The sequence below is a fragment of the Mercenaria mercenaria genome, chromosome 17, assembly GCF_021730395.1.
Source record: "Mercenaria mercenaria strain notata chromosome 17, MADL_Memer_1, whole genome shotgun sequence".
Taxonomy (NCBI): Eukaryota; Metazoa; Mollusca; class Bivalvia; order Venerida; family Veneridae; genus Mercenaria; species Mercenaria mercenaria.
The window spans coordinates 29,276,093-29,291,305 of NC_069377.1; the positions used below are offsets into that span (position 1 = coordinate 29,276,093).

At 35.6% G+C, this 15,213-nt stretch overlaps 1 protein-coding gene across 1 annotated transcript in view; it reads left to right on the plus strand.

Annotated features, from left to right (window-relative positions):
• Window positions 1–15,213, plus strand: part of LOC123535848 (MAM and LDL-receptor class A domain-containing protein 2-like) — a 165,256-nt gene that overhangs the window by 95,873 nt on the left and 54,170 nt on the right. The window contains exons 90-110 of the mRNA XM_053527737.1: window positions 206–349; window positions 947–1,291; window positions 1,938–2,078; window positions 2,483–2,736; window positions 3,276–3,360; window positions 3,816–3,905; window positions 4,312–4,455; window positions 4,714–4,985; window positions 6,042–6,132; window positions 6,516–6,748; window positions 7,226–7,411; window positions 7,827–7,917; window positions 8,528–8,958; window positions 9,265–9,379; window positions 9,682–9,941; window positions 10,267–10,543; window positions 11,581–11,718; window positions 12,450–12,706; window positions 13,172–13,400; window positions 13,955–14,080; window positions 14,524–14,787. Coding sequence (XP_053383712.1) covers window positions 206–349; window positions 947–1,291; window positions 1,938–2,078; window positions 2,483–2,736; window positions 3,276–3,360; window positions 3,816–3,905; window positions 4,312–4,455; window positions 4,714–4,985; window positions 6,042–6,132; window positions 6,516–6,748; window positions 7,226–7,411; window positions 7,827–7,917; window positions 8,528–8,958; window positions 9,265–9,379; window positions 9,682–9,941; window positions 10,267–10,543; window positions 11,581–11,718; window positions 12,450–12,706; window positions 13,172–13,400; window positions 13,955–14,080; window positions 14,524–14,787 — 4,173 coding nt within the window. The remainder of the gene's footprint in view (window positions 1–205; window positions 350–946; window positions 1,292–1,937; window positions 2,079–2,482; window positions 2,737–3,275; window positions 3,361–3,815; window positions 3,906–4,311; window positions 4,456–4,713; window positions 4,986–6,041; window positions 6,133–6,515; window positions 6,749–7,225; window positions 7,412–7,826; window positions 7,918–8,527; window positions 8,959–9,264; window positions 9,380–9,681; window positions 9,942–10,266; window positions 10,544–11,580; window positions 11,719–12,449; window positions 12,707–13,171; window positions 13,401–13,954; window positions 14,081–14,523; window positions 14,788–15,213) is intronic.

A 15,213-nucleotide genomic window follows, 5' to 3' on the forward strand; every position in this document is an offset into this window, starting at 1 on the left:
ACCCAATACAAAAATATAATTGCCGATTACTAGAAGTCCTAAACCTCTTAATTTGAACTGTTTAGTAAGAGAGTACAGAAGTTATTTTGTATTGTGCTTCTTGAGTAATCTATAATAATCTAAAATGTGATCAAGTAATACTCAAGGTAAAGAAAAATGTCAGATGAGTTAACTGTATAATAGAATTAATCGTTATTTCTTTCAGCCTTTACAAAGTGCAATTTTGAGCTTGGGCTGTGCGGATACAGGCAGGTAAAGACTGATGTGTTTGATTGGTCAAGATCTATTGGTGGAACATCTTCCTCAGGAACAGGGCCCAGAAGTGACCATACATATGGTACAAACAGAGGTAAATTTCATTCAGATAACTGCAGCCATTTTTGCTGATTTGCTAAATACGTTTAGTCAATTTTTGTTTTGTTTTTGTGCATACATTTTGTTTTACCAAAATTTGATAGCTTACATTTACTATAAATCTGCCACTAATATCTGAGAGAGTCTGTGAATTTAATATGTAGCAGATGTTTGTTTGCTTACATGCAAGATTGCATTATGTTTCACTATGTGAACACTACATGCAATGTTTTTTAAGTGTGGCTTAGTCCCTACTGTACAAGTGAAAATGTGAAATCTGTGTTCAGGTGTGAAACATATTTATATCTAACATGTAAAACAGTGAATTTCTTATTGCATGTATTGTCAAAGGTTTTGATTTTTAAAAAAGTCCATTATGCCTGAGCAGTCAGAGAAAATTTCTTTTCTTTGAAATAACCATATTTATTTCAATGATTCGCTGAAAAACATACAATTTGAAAAAGAACAAAACGTCTCGAAAATTATCCGAATGAAATCCTGTTTTTAAGATTTGTGGTTTTGATTTGCACAGTATTATTTTACTGTTTACAAACTACAAAGGTTTATTGTGAATGTCTTTTTTTCCCTCCAGGCCATTACATGTACATTGAAGCCAGTTCACCTAGAGTGAGAGGAGATTCTGCACAACTTGTCTCCCCTAGTTACTCTTCACCAAGAGGAGGCTGTCTCAACTTCTGGTACAACATGAATGGCCGTAGTATGGGTACACTAAATGTAGTTCTGACAAGGGGAACCAGTCAAAGACGCATCTGGACCAAATCAGGGAACCAGGGACTTGCTTGGCAACTTGCTCAAGTAACAGTTCCACAGAGTTCTAACTACACCATCATGTTTGAGGGACTTGTGGGTACTGGTTACCAGAGTGATATAGCAATTGATGATATTTCCATAAATAGCGGTGGATGTACATTGCCTGGTAAGACAGTTATAAAGTACAGAGCCGCTATATTCTTTATATATTTCCTTAAAACAAAATAGTTTTTCATGATGACGAAATAATATTTCTGATTTGTTTTAGATGTAGTACTACATATATTGCATTTTTACGAAAAACTAATTTGAAATTATGAAATGTTATTTCATAAATTGGAAACATATATTTATTTTTTATATATTAATACGTAGTTACACTAAAAATGGATATGCATTTATATTTATTTCCTGACTCCTTATATAAATCGGCAGTCCCTAATTTATGTCTTTGACCGGTCAATATTTCAACACAGGTTTGCTGGGCTAAAGTCAAAAATTTTGAAATGTAATGTTGAAATTTATTTCTAATGTCCTGTAATAAAATTCATATTGAATGGCTTGCCAGTCAATAGTCAAAGACACATTTAGCCCTCAGTATTGGCCATTTAGTAAGCATGTATTATTAGTCAGTTTTTTCTCAAGCAAACTTACTGAAGGAAAGAGTTTGCCATGGCAATATTTGGGTTAATGGTACCTTCTTAACATTTGGTTAAATAGTTCAAACAGTTTCATTTTGCAGAAAGGGCTGATTTAAAAATAAAATGACAAAAAATGCTTTTACAAATAAAATGTGTGATATTTGTTCACAGGCAACTGCAACTTTGATGATGGAACAATGTGCACATGGACCAATCTGAGAACGGACAATTTTGATTGGCTGATTGGAAGTGGAGGTACAAATAGCAAATACACTGGACCACAGAATGACCACACCCATGGAGATAACAAAGGTAAGTGATCCTGTAAACCAGCGAAGCAGTTTTCCAAACTCAAATACTATAAACTAGGTAATATTCACAAGAGAGAGATCTTTTACAAATATTAGTGATCTAAGTTGATTGCAGATTCAAATCTTCGGCTTACTTTATTATGTGGGTAGCTTTCATTTTTAAAAGTTTGAAATAGAGTAACATAATTTTTGTGGGTTTTTCAAGCTGCCACTTTTACAATCATGCTGAAAGGTTAGAAATACAAGAATGTTTAAATTAAAAGAAGACTTTAGAAGTGAAGTTTGTAAATTTAAGAGAATTAAAACTTAATGTAGTTTCTGATTCATGTTACAGAAAACTATCACTGGAAACTTATAAGGGTAACAGTCTGACCCAGGAATCAGATTAATGTTTTATTTTCTCAGGAAGGTACATATTTATTGAGGCTAGTGCACCAAGAGTGAGAGGAGATACTGCACGTGTTACAAGCCAACAGTTTAACCCGTCAACCGGCAGCTGTATGAATTTCTGGTACCACATGTATGGTTCTGGTATTGGCCAGTTGTCTGTGTACCTGGTCACTGGCACCACAAACCAAACGTTGTGGAGACTAACAGGAAGCCAGGTCTCAACCTGGCTAAACGGTCAGATTGGAATTAAAAGCACCAAACCCTACAGGGTATACACATTAAAATTACTTTATGTCTTAAAGAGTTAATGGAAATTGTTCAAAACTTTTTGTATTTCTCTCAACTATGAGTGATTTTACTACAAAGAACTTGTTACAATATTTCATAAAATATACTTTCTATGTTTTGTAAAGTAAGGTGATTTTTCTTTTATATTTCTAATTCATTCTGAAATTTATCAGAAGTAAAAAGTGACATTGAAGACATGAATGTTGTGTTGAGCTTTCTTTTTTTTCTTTTAACTGATTTATTTTAGCTCAGTTGTGATGAAAGCTTGAACTTTATTTGAACCACTCTTGAGTATGCTTCCTCGAAAAACCAGTACTGGTGTCATATGAGATGTGGTTATGACTCCAGTAGGTCTTGACCCAACAACCTCCGGGTTGAGCCGCTGACACCCTAACCACTAGATGGACACATTGTTGAGACATTATAGATAGTTAAATTCAGCCATGTGTTTCAATAAATTTTACTGAGCTATCAATAGCAAGTTATTCTATGGAGTACATTTGTCACCATTTTATTGTAGGTTGTGATAGAAGGTGTGAGGGGAAGCTCCTATCTCAGTGATATGGCCATTGATGACATCTCATTTACAGGATCTTACTGTTCAGGTACAGTTGACCCTGCCTTAGCAGCCACAACAACATCCCTAAAGCAGCCAGTCAGGCAACTTCCAAAACAGCCATCAGTATTAACCAGCCACTGGCTTTGAGCAGCCACTCAGTTATATTCTGAAATTAACATTTAGTTTTAATATCAACTAGACTAACTTTTAAACAGTCACTTGCCTTTAAAAACAAAATTGTGTTTCTCCTTTGACTGGCTGCTTGATACAGGTTTCAATGTTTACTGGGATGTCAATGTATTTTGGCCTATATACATAGGTAAATAACTTATGGAAGGTCAGTTGTTCTACCAAGGTGCCCACTCAAATCTGAAACAATGTGTGGAAGGGGCACCTAGTGTCACCCTCAAATATCAAGCTGTGAAAAACTGGCCACTGACCTAAATTGTGTTTGGTGTGACTGTTAACCCAATAAGATAAATGATTTTTTTTTTATTTCAGTGCAACCTTCAGCGGCATCACCAATTGGACAGACGACAGTGGCCACAACACCAGCTGCTGTTACTACAGTTACAGCAGGCTCAACACCAAGTATGTATATTTGACCTCTGTTTGAATGACTTTATTTTTTAGCTCCACTATTCAGAGAATAGGGGTGTTATTCTACTTGCCCCAGCATCTGTGTTGGCGTCGGCGTGAGCTGTTTTCTTTAAAGTTTTCCAGCAATCTTTCTTTTTCTTTGTTACTATTGCTTAAATTAATATATCTTATTGTAACTTCACATTAACATTGCAAAGTCACTGTATGATATATACATGTATAAGTGTTGATATGGCATTAAACCAAACCCAAACAAAAACATATCAATGAACGGTTTGGACAGCGTAGTATACACTAGTTAAAAATTAAGTGTACATAGAAGAGTGTATTTGTAATAAATTTTACATCAGTTGAATGTTTGAAAAGTGCATTGTACATATTCATAACATTTTTGTAGCTCCCACACAGTATGACTGTAACTTTGAGCAAGGTTTCTGTAAGTGGGCCCAATCTCCTGATGACAACTTTGACTGGACCAGAACACAAGGACCTACAGGTTCCTCTTCAACAGGGCCTACAAATGACCACACCACAGGAAAACGTGAGTACATTATGTCATAAGTCATTCACTGTTCACCTCCTGTTATTTGTAAAGAGGTTGTGCATTTTAAACTGGAGTTTTGGCTAGAATACCTTCGTTTTCTTCATGCTCTTTCCTATTTCGTTTGTGTGTGTCTTGTTTGTTCAGTCGGCTAGAGGTCTGTTGGCATTGCAGAAATTTTTATATTATTTACCTTATTTACAATTTTTGAATTCTTAACATTTCTTCACTTTTAATTGACCATCTTTTTTTTTCCAGCAAATGGATGGTATATCTTCATTGAAACATCGGCCCCACGTCGTCCCAATGACACAGCCATCATACAGACCCCAGTGATTCAAGAGACTCAAACTCGATGTCTCAGTTTCTGGTACCATATGTATGGTACCCATGTCAACATGCTTCTAGTCTACCTTAAAGCAGGTACTGTACCTGGGCTGGGAACCAATATATGGCGACGAACTGGTGACCAAGGTAACAAGTGGATTCAAGGGGAGGTCACTATATCACCATCTTCTGCTGGATACAAGGTATAATATATTTAGGCAGACTGAACATTTTGTCATTATCAAGCAGGCTGAATATTTGTTTGTAATCAAGCAGGGGGAAATATTTGTTTGCAATCAAGCAGGCTGAATATTTTGTTGTAATCAAGCAGGCTGAATATTTGGTTGTAATCAAGCAGGGGGAATGTTTGGTTGTAATCAAGCAGGGGGAAATATTTTGTTGTAATCAAGCAGGCTGAATATTTTGTTGTAATCAAGCAGGGGAAAATATTTGGTTGTAATAAAGCAGGCTGAATATTTGGTTGTAATCAAGCAGGCTGAATATTTTGCTGTAATCAAGCAGGGGGAAATATTTGGTTGTAACCAAGCATGGAGGATATATGGTTCTAATCAAACAGACTGAATATTTTGTTGTAATCAAGCTGGGGGAATATTTGTCATAATTAAGTACGTTGATTTTTTTCTCATTAGCAAGTGCAAAACATTGCGTCATAATCAAAAATGCTGAATATTTTATCATAGACAGGTAGGCTGAACATTTTATCATAATTAAGTAGACTGAATATTTTGTTGTGATCAAGCTGTCTGAATATTTTGTCTTTTTAAAGCACACTAATTAATTTGTCATAATTTAGCAGGCTGAATATTTTGTCATAATCAAGCATACTAAATATTATCAAGTTAGATAAAAGTATTCAAGCCACTTGTTCACAGATAAGACGGAAAACTTCAGATGCCCTCCATTCAGTATTTTGATATAAAGTGTGCATCTGATCTTTACATTTGATATACAGTTCTAATTCACAGTGAAACCAGACCAGTGCATTTTTTTTTTTTTTTTTTTGTTTTTTTTTTTTTGTTATTTGTTTAGAGTATCCTGGTTCCAAGAACATAAATCTGAGTTTGGAGACCTAGTCTAGGAATTAGCCAATAGGAAGGCTTCATTCTGTGACTGGTTTACAAACTGAAATTTATAACCTTGGACCAAGATTTAATTTAAATGCATAGAAAAAAAAGGTAACTAAGGAAATTAATTCAAGTGAATTGTTCCAAGGTTATTTATGTTTTACTTGATTTCAGGTTATTTTCCAAGCCCTGCGAGGAATTAGTTACCGTGGTGATATTGCACTTGATGACATCAGAATGTCAGTAGGAACATGTAAACAAACCAGTAAGGATATTTCTTACTTTTAATATGACAAACTTTGTATAGTAATACCAGTTTTTAGGTTATGTATAAAAAGGAAATAACTGGACCGTATCGTTAATGAATCAGGAGTTAGATGAAGAAATGATGTTTGGTTATATTTAGGCTGTATTTTGCTTTTTCCCCATTGTTGAAGTGAAAATTGCAAATGTATAAACAATATTTTACCGAGACATTGGCTGTTTAAAAAGTCTGTTTAAAAATCATGGGTTAGATATTTTCTATAGCTGAAACAGTCATTTATGTTTGATTGTAGCATAGAATTTCTCACTGAATTAAGAATTGCAGGTGAAGATCTTTGTTTTCTATATTCTTGAAATATTGAAAATGGTTGTGATATTTTTCAGACACAGTATGCGATTTCGAACAGTCAACACTTTGTGGCTATGTACAGGACAGAACTGATACACCAAACTTCGACTGGACATGGAAATCCGGTAGGACCGGCTCTAGCGGTACCGGACCACCGGCTGATCATACAACTGGAACCTCTTCCGGACACTACATATACATAGAAACATCATCTCCTAGACGACCTAATGATACAGCCAGGATCATTACTCCTTTTTATCAGCCACAGGTATACATAGTTTTTGCAAATAATATATAATTGCAGAATTAAAATCCCATAAGTTTGTGTCAAAATGCAATCATGAAATACAGTGTTTTTTTCTGATAAAAAAAAATTGTTCTTTATTTATCACAGGGTTGCCACAGAAATCTAAAAGTAAAATTCCCTGATAATTCACCTTGATATCACCTTGCCAAGGCCATTGTCACTCAAAGGCACTGCATGCTCTCCCATTTACATATTAACCTATACATAATGTCTGGTGTATATATAAGCATGACAGCCTAATAGTATGTAAATCTAGGAATCTGGAGTGTTCACCTGAATTAGAGGTACATACTTACCAGTCCTGTCATTTACTTAAAATTCCAACATATGAACATTTTTATATTATTTCTAACTGTCATTAGTTTATGATAATACAGGGTTTCGAATATTTACTTAAAGTATTCAGATAATAACAAGTGAAAAAATGTTCTTATTCAGAGTGCTGGTCCACAGTGTTTAAAATTCTGGACACACATGTATGGAGTAGATGTTAATACACTAAATGTGTATATAGTCACCAGCTCGCAGCCATCAGTAAGAAGTCAAGTTTGGGCAAGGTCACTAAACCAGGGTAATGCTTGGAGGCAGGCGTCCGTCACTGTGAACCCAGGTGGACAATACAAGGTGGGTATAGATATTATTCAAAAGTTAAAAACAAAAAAACTGTGAATTAATACAGAACTGATACCCCTACAATACCATAATGCAAAATCTTATTAAATCTCGTGAGAACCAAACGAGGTGTAGTTTAGTGCTGAAGAAGCCTTTTTTCCTTTTTGCCAGTTATGCCTTTGTTCTTTGTTACTTCACTGATTGATATTAGGGATTTTAACTTCAAAAGTCTTTTATTCCCACCAAATCATTTGATATGTATATTAGTATCTAAAATGAAATACATCAAGTGCATGTTTTTAATCTTCAGAATTCTGTGATACAAAGTTGTATAATGACAATGCAGGCATGTTATAATTTTTTAGTAAAAAAAATGTACACTTGGACAAGTTATAATACAGAATATCCTATGATTGTTTATTTGCAGATTGTGTTTGAAGGAGTGAGAGGAAAAGGTTACCATGGTGATATAGCAATTGATGATGTTTCTATTTCAAATGGTGCTTGCAGTGGACAAGGTAAATAGATATTTTTCTTTTTGAAAAAGGAAAACACAGGGTGGCCAACCCTCATGACTTTTTGATATCCTACACACAGGAAAGATCATTTGATTCATGTAACATTTTCTTTGTAATTTCCTTGTTAATCAATGGTGTTTTTTCAAAGTAAAATGTGCCATAGACGGAAAAACAAGTGCTTTTCTTGACACAAAATGTTTTCCACTCTTAATATTGATTCCAAACACCTAGCCGAAATTCCAGTGTGTACACTATCTACACAATTGGTCTGTGAAAAAACAGTCGGGAGTGTTTGAGAAAAGTATCAAGAATTTTTTGTAGACACTTTGTGGCGAGGAAAGCACCCATTTTCCTGTTTTCGATGCTCTCTTATTTGATAAAAGACCTGCAAAGTAGTATTTAAAGAAAATTGTAGCAGAAATGTTACTTGAATTGAGCAGTTTTTGGCTGTGTGTATGATACAGAAAAAGTCACATGGGTTTGCCACCCTGATCTGTGACACATTCTTTAAAAGAATTTTTGTCAGTAACCTTGATTTAAGTCTAGTATTTGTGCATAGAAGTTGTATTTTGTGGAAGGTTACTTAATAAAGGGTTCCATTGTTTTACAGGGGACAAGTGCAACTTCGAAAAAAATACGTGTTTCTGGAAAAATATTAATCAAGGTGATGATTTTGATTGGTTACGATCTCGCGGAAAGACAGGCAGTTCGTTTACTGGGCCAAGTGTTGACCACACACAGGGAACTACATCCGGTTACTACATGTATATTGAAACAAGTGCACCCAGAGTGAAGGGCGACAAGGCACGACTGATCAGTAAACTTTATTCGCCGTCCGTCCCTAAATGTTTTAGCTTCTACTTCTACATGTACGGTGCTGATATCGGCAATCTCAATGTGTACGTGTTGACAAATGCGTCATCCTCTACATTCTCGACAGAAGCTTTGAAGTGGAGCATGAGTGGACAGTACTTGGCTCCAAACAAGTGGGAGCTTGGGCAATTCAATCTCACCTCACAGTATACTTCAAAACCATACGAGGTATTTTGTTTATTTTCTTGATTGTTCCCAAAAAAAACATTTACTTCTCTAAGACAGCCTAAATTGTCTTTGACTTTTTTTGGATGTGCAGTCAGATCATTCTATTATATTTTGATTAGTTATTTATGCTTAAGATTAAAATGTTTTCACTTAGATTTCATGAGGTCAAGTTTTGTTTTTGTTTTGTAGGGAAAGTGGGGTCATGGGGAGTGGGTTGCTGATTGTAAACATTTTGTTCTTTCAAAGTCAAGACAAGGAACCAACATTTGAAAAATTAAACATTGCATGACTTTCTGTCTCTTTCAGATCATATTCGAAGGAATAAGAGGTAAAGGTTACAGAGGAGACATTGCTATAGATGATACTTCATTAACTATTGGAAGTTGTACACAATATCCAGATAGCTCCTTGCCAAGTCAAGGTAAGTCATGCAGTTTTCTCTTTCCCGATGTGTTTATGCATGATAGTTGGCAGAATGAGATAGGAAAATGTATTATGAAAATAAGTGTAAGAGAATTGGTTGTCTCTGTTGGCCTTATATCTGTTTTTTTTTATTTTGTACTAAATGCCATTCATGTAGGCATGACATGAATTAAAAAAAAAAACAAGAAAAAAAAAAAGACATTGTTAGTGCAACTTGTAACAGGTTGAATATCACCTACCTTGTAATTTCATTATCAACACAAATCCTGTAATAAGTTGTGATGTAATTTTCTGTTTCAGCAAGCCTAGGTTCCATTACATGTAACTTTGACTCTGATTTCTGCCAATGGACTCAAAGCACTACAGACCAGTTTGATTGGACTCGCACCAACGGCTCCACCCCCAGTCAGGGTACTGGCCCACTAGGAGACCATTCTCACACTGGTCAAGGGTCAATATATGGTCAAGGATCGTACATTTATATTGAAGCCTCTGGAACCCACAGACCTGGAGACAAGGCGGATCTATTGACACCTGTCATACCTAGCACATCCTCTAAGGTAAAAAATAGCTCTCTGTTTTTATTCATAATAAGGTGTCAGTGCCCTGCACCTTTAAGAATATTTCAAACAGCAGTAAAGGAATTTTTTTATTTATCTAAGACAGATTTTAAAAATTCATATTTGTGCAGTGATATTATTGTATTTTTAAAACGTATTTGTCAAAATTTTTGCGAAACAACTACCTTTGGTGAACACATTCATTTTCATGCCTATTAATGATTTTACATGAAAGTAGCACGAGTCTGTTGATGTACGCTGCTGAGCCCTTCTTGTACCGCTGTTTATCATCAGGTGAAGAAAGAAGATTTAATTATAATTCTAGGGAAGATGCTTTTCTTTCTGGTACCACATGTATGGTGCATCCATCGGTACATTAAGCATCTACAGTATATCAGGAGGTAGACAGACTGTACTCTGGACAAAGTCAGGAACTCAGGGAAACAAATGGCAACAGGCGAGCCTTAATTACGCCAGTAAAACTGATTTCAAGCTCGTCATTGAAGGCACAACGACAGGTGGTTACCGTGGCGATATTGCTGTGGATGACGTATTCCTTGAGACAACACCTTGCGCTAATTCTACAGTCGTCAAAGGAACAAGTAATATTTTTGATACTGTATACCTTTTTGCTGCTTTTTATTTTCAAATTTCATGAAGTTTTTAACTTATCTGTGTATTATGGCAGAATAAAAATGCAATGAGATTATTTTGAGAGTCTTAACAGTTAAAGGTGCAGTTTAATGTCCAGTTGATTTGTTTTACTATTGATTTTATTTTATTGTTTTGCTTTTAATCTAGGGCTGATTTTGACCAAATATGCACATACTCAATTCTGTATAGATAAATCATTAAATGCCCATTTTTATGCCCCCGAAGGGAGGCATATTAGTTTTCAACTGTCCATCCGTTCGTTAGTTTGTTAGTTTATTCGTTCTTTCGTCACGTTAACTTTTTCCATGAAGGCACTTTACTCGAGAACCACTGCACCCAGGACCATCAAACTTCACATGCTGATAGTATTTATTGAGTACACGACGCCTACTAACTTTGGGGTCACCAGGTCAAAGGTCAGGATCACCAGGTCAAAGGTCAAGGCATGCGGGGGCATTTGTCACCATTAGTGACAGCTCTTGTTGTTTTTATTTCAATAAAAAACACATTGTATTTCAGTTGAACCTGTTTTTAAAAACCACCTTTAGGAAAGCTAAGAAAATGGTCTTTGTTTTTGGGACTGATTGTCCTTTAATTCAAAGGTTAAGACAGACTGAAAATTTTTAATGGTAGTTGACTGGTAATGATAAAATCAGTAATATCCGTTCAGCTATGTTTTCTTTGTATGTGATGTTGACATTTGTAAGTTTTCACCAAAATGATCACACAAGCTATATTTACTGATAAAAAATGCTAAAATAACAGTTGAAAAAAGCAAAACGAAATTGCTAAAAAAATTTGACGTTTTCATTATGGATGTACCACCTTAAATCAGAATAGAAAGTAGTAGTCTGTAGAGGCAGGTAGACTTAGTTACCAGGTGGTCTTAAGAACAGGTTCGGCTGTATTCAGAATGATCAGTAATAAAATTATTTCAATTTGGTACTTGAAAATGATATATATTTAACAATAAGTTATATTTCAGAGACTTGCACATTTGAATCTGGACTATGTGGTTGGACGCAGGACAAGACAGATACGTTTGATTGGACACTGAATGGAAACAAGACAGGTAGTACTGGCACTGGACCAGCCTCTGACCACACCTATGGAACTGGACAAGGTAAAGCTACAGACAGAATTTGTTCCCATAGTAATCAAGCTCAAAATAAATTACACATAAAAACCAACATAGTCTAGTACACATGGATCCTATGACGAGCCTCAATTGGCTATTGGTCAGATCATGCTGTGCTTTCAAAACCATATGTGCAATTCGAGAGACTGTTTACGATCATGATTGGATGCTGACCGGGACTGTGCTGGATTGCAGAGTTGTTATTGATCAGCTGGTCGCAAAGCCACTATGTTGGTTTTCTCATGGCACGGCTCAAATGACGCATCACCTACAACTTAAGGACTTCATACATACAGTAAAGCATTGCTTGATGGAGCATCAGTGGATCAAGCAACAGGGCTAATTCCTGTAGTCCCAGACTGTTTTCCTTACTTTCTTGTTGTTTTGAATGCTGTAAACCCAGGATTACTCCAGTAGTTTGCTGATATTTGCACAAAGTTGTTATATTTATGTACAAGGTTTCTTAAACATTGGGAGAGGTCGATATGACTTGGGTGGTGGGGATGGGGGGAATAAATTAAGATGACAGTATTGTTTGGAAGGTTTTAGCAGACCAAGTTCATATTTAGAAATTTGACTCCATTTAAAAGATGGTTACGCTTTGCTTTTATATTTTTCCTCTTGTTTTCTTATTATTAAGATTAATCAAATGAAGGCTAAAGTAACCTGACTTCTAACATATGTTCTTAACAATGAGGTATATTTTGCTTTTTCAGGACATTATTTATACATTGAGGCATCAGCTCCGAGAAAAACAGGAGACAAAGCACGTATAATGACACCAACATACCCAGCCACATCGGGAGAATGTGCCCAGTTCTATTACCACATGTACGGTACAGGCATGGGAACACTGATTGTTCATACAATGTCTAATGGGCAGATAACTGGCGATATCTTCACAATGTCTGGTAACCAAGGAAACAAGTGGATTCTGGGACAAGCTACAGTCCAAAGTTCATCTTCCTATCAAGTAATATATTTTCATTTTAAAGAATGTTTTATAATTAAGCTATGATAGTAAAGTCTTTATTCCTTGAATAACCCTCATGCCATAACCACACCTCTATAAATATTACCTAGTTCTTGTCAGCATTTAAATTGCTTCTGTGTTACACTCGTTCAGTCAATGTTTGGTGGACACTGGTTTTGAGTTACATCAAAAGATATATTGCAACTTTTTTTTTGTGTTTTAACATTTACTTAGATTACCATCTTTACCTGCCCATCAGACATGTTTTTTCTCCTTAAAATGCAGATCTAATGTTTTGCCACATATAATAAGTGAGTCAGTGCTATAGAAGTAGAATCTGCAAAATGCTTTTGATTTTGAGTAATAAAAGGAACCCGTCTTATAGAAAGATCATCTTGTAGGCGGGTAAATACGGTATGCAAATGATTTAGAGCTGTATTTAAACATATTTTTCTTTGGTTTCAGCTTGTGTTTGAAGGAATACGAGGATCTACCTACAGCAGTGATATTGCCATTGATGATTTTAAGATCACACAGGGACCGTGTCCTGCCCCAGCTTCATGTAACTTTGAAAAGGACCTTTGCGGATACACTAACATTCGCGGGGACCAGTTTGACTGGACTCGAGATAATGGTGGTACCCCATCTTCAACAACAGGGCCTCACAATGACCACACTACAAATTCTGCTGCAGGTAACAAATATGCTTGTGTAATACTTGTATATAATGAACTATACATGCTATGATAATGTTTTGGTCTTGGTTGTTTATGTTTAAAGGTAATGGCAGAACAGATACAACTGGCTTGAGAAGAGAATTTAAGTCAAACAAGTAATTTTGCCAGAATTTTGCATACTGTTAACTTTGAAATTTGTATGAAAGATTTTTACTCCTAAACCATAGAACTAATTAAGTGCTTTCAAAATCTTCACAGGTTTCATCCTAATGAAATGACTGCTTTGAACCATGTTCCATGTCTTTGGATTGCATTTTACAAAATTATACCCCATATTAACTCAATGAAAGTTATTGCATGTAAACTAGATAGAGAAAAAGACGGATAAAATAATTAAGTATTGTCAATAGACAACTCTTGTTATGATGTTTTAATGGCACGATTTTGTTTGGCATATAGAAACTAATCTAGAATATTCAACTGAGAAAAAATCATATCTTAACTGGCTTAAATCTTCCTTTCTGAATAGTTGTCTTAAACTACCATGGTCATTATAATTATGCCATTACAGGATACTATGTGTTTATTGAGACAAGTGCTCCAAGGAGAGTGGGAGACAAGGCGTGGCTGAAGAGTGACCAGATAACACCAACTACTGGCTCATGTTTAACATTCTGGTACAACATGTATGGAAAAGGTAAAATACCTCTGTGACTTTTCGAAAGTTACAAAACAGTTTTAGTTTCTTGTTCACTGTAACAAAAAGATACTGACAGTAACAAAAAGGTACTGGAAGTAACGAAAAGATACTGCAAGTAACAAAAAGGTAATGGAAGTAACAAAAACTACCGGAAAATAACAAAAAGATCCTTAAAGTACCAAAAAGATGCTGGAAGTATTAATTTAAAAAAAGTACTAGAAGTAACTGAAAGGTACTTGAAGTAGCAAAAAGATACTGGAAGTAAAGTTTTGTTTTAATAATTGCATAAAAATGTTAGAAAAGTACATAATGCTGTGATGGAAACTGTAGTTTAGTTGTGGAAAGTATGGTACAGCTGTTGCCACCATTGACTGCATGGACAAGTTTAGCTGATTAATTCTTCATGACCCTTGTAGTATAATTTTTTATGTATCATCTAGGAATCGGTGACCTGAATGTTTATCTGATGACAAACCTCGGTCCACAGCAGACAGTATTTAACGTGAGTGGCAACAAGGGTGACATCTGGATCAAAGGGCAGGCAACTCTAGCATCCCGACAGAAATTCTACATCCTGTTTGAAGGGGTCAGAGGCAAAGACTTTAACGGAGACATTGCCTTGGATGATATCAGCGTTGTACCAGGAAGCTGCGGATCACAGCCGACAGGTTCTACACAAGCCCCAACACCATTTACAACAGCTAGTAAGTGTTTACATTTTAAGCATTAAATACAGTTGTACCCGGCTTAGCAGCCACCTGTATTAAGCAGTTACTTGCCTTAAGAAGCCAGTCAGTAAATTACACAGATGGACTATTTTAACTGCAACTTTCCTTAAGCAGCCACTTTCCTTCAGCAGCCGCTCAATTAACTTCCCAGTTGGACTTTCTTACTTCAGTTTAGTTTAGCAGCTGCCTGTATTAAAAAGCTGCTTGCACTAAGCAGCAAGTCAGCTGCACAAATTATCTCCATATGAATATATGTTTGAGTTGTAGACCATGTTGGTAGTACTAAAAAATCAGAAATTTAAGCAATGGGTTTATTTTCACATTATTTTCTTACTGATAGACAGAGTACTGCTATTAGAAATTTAGAGAAATTCAAACCTCGGTAAATTTTCTGAGTATGTG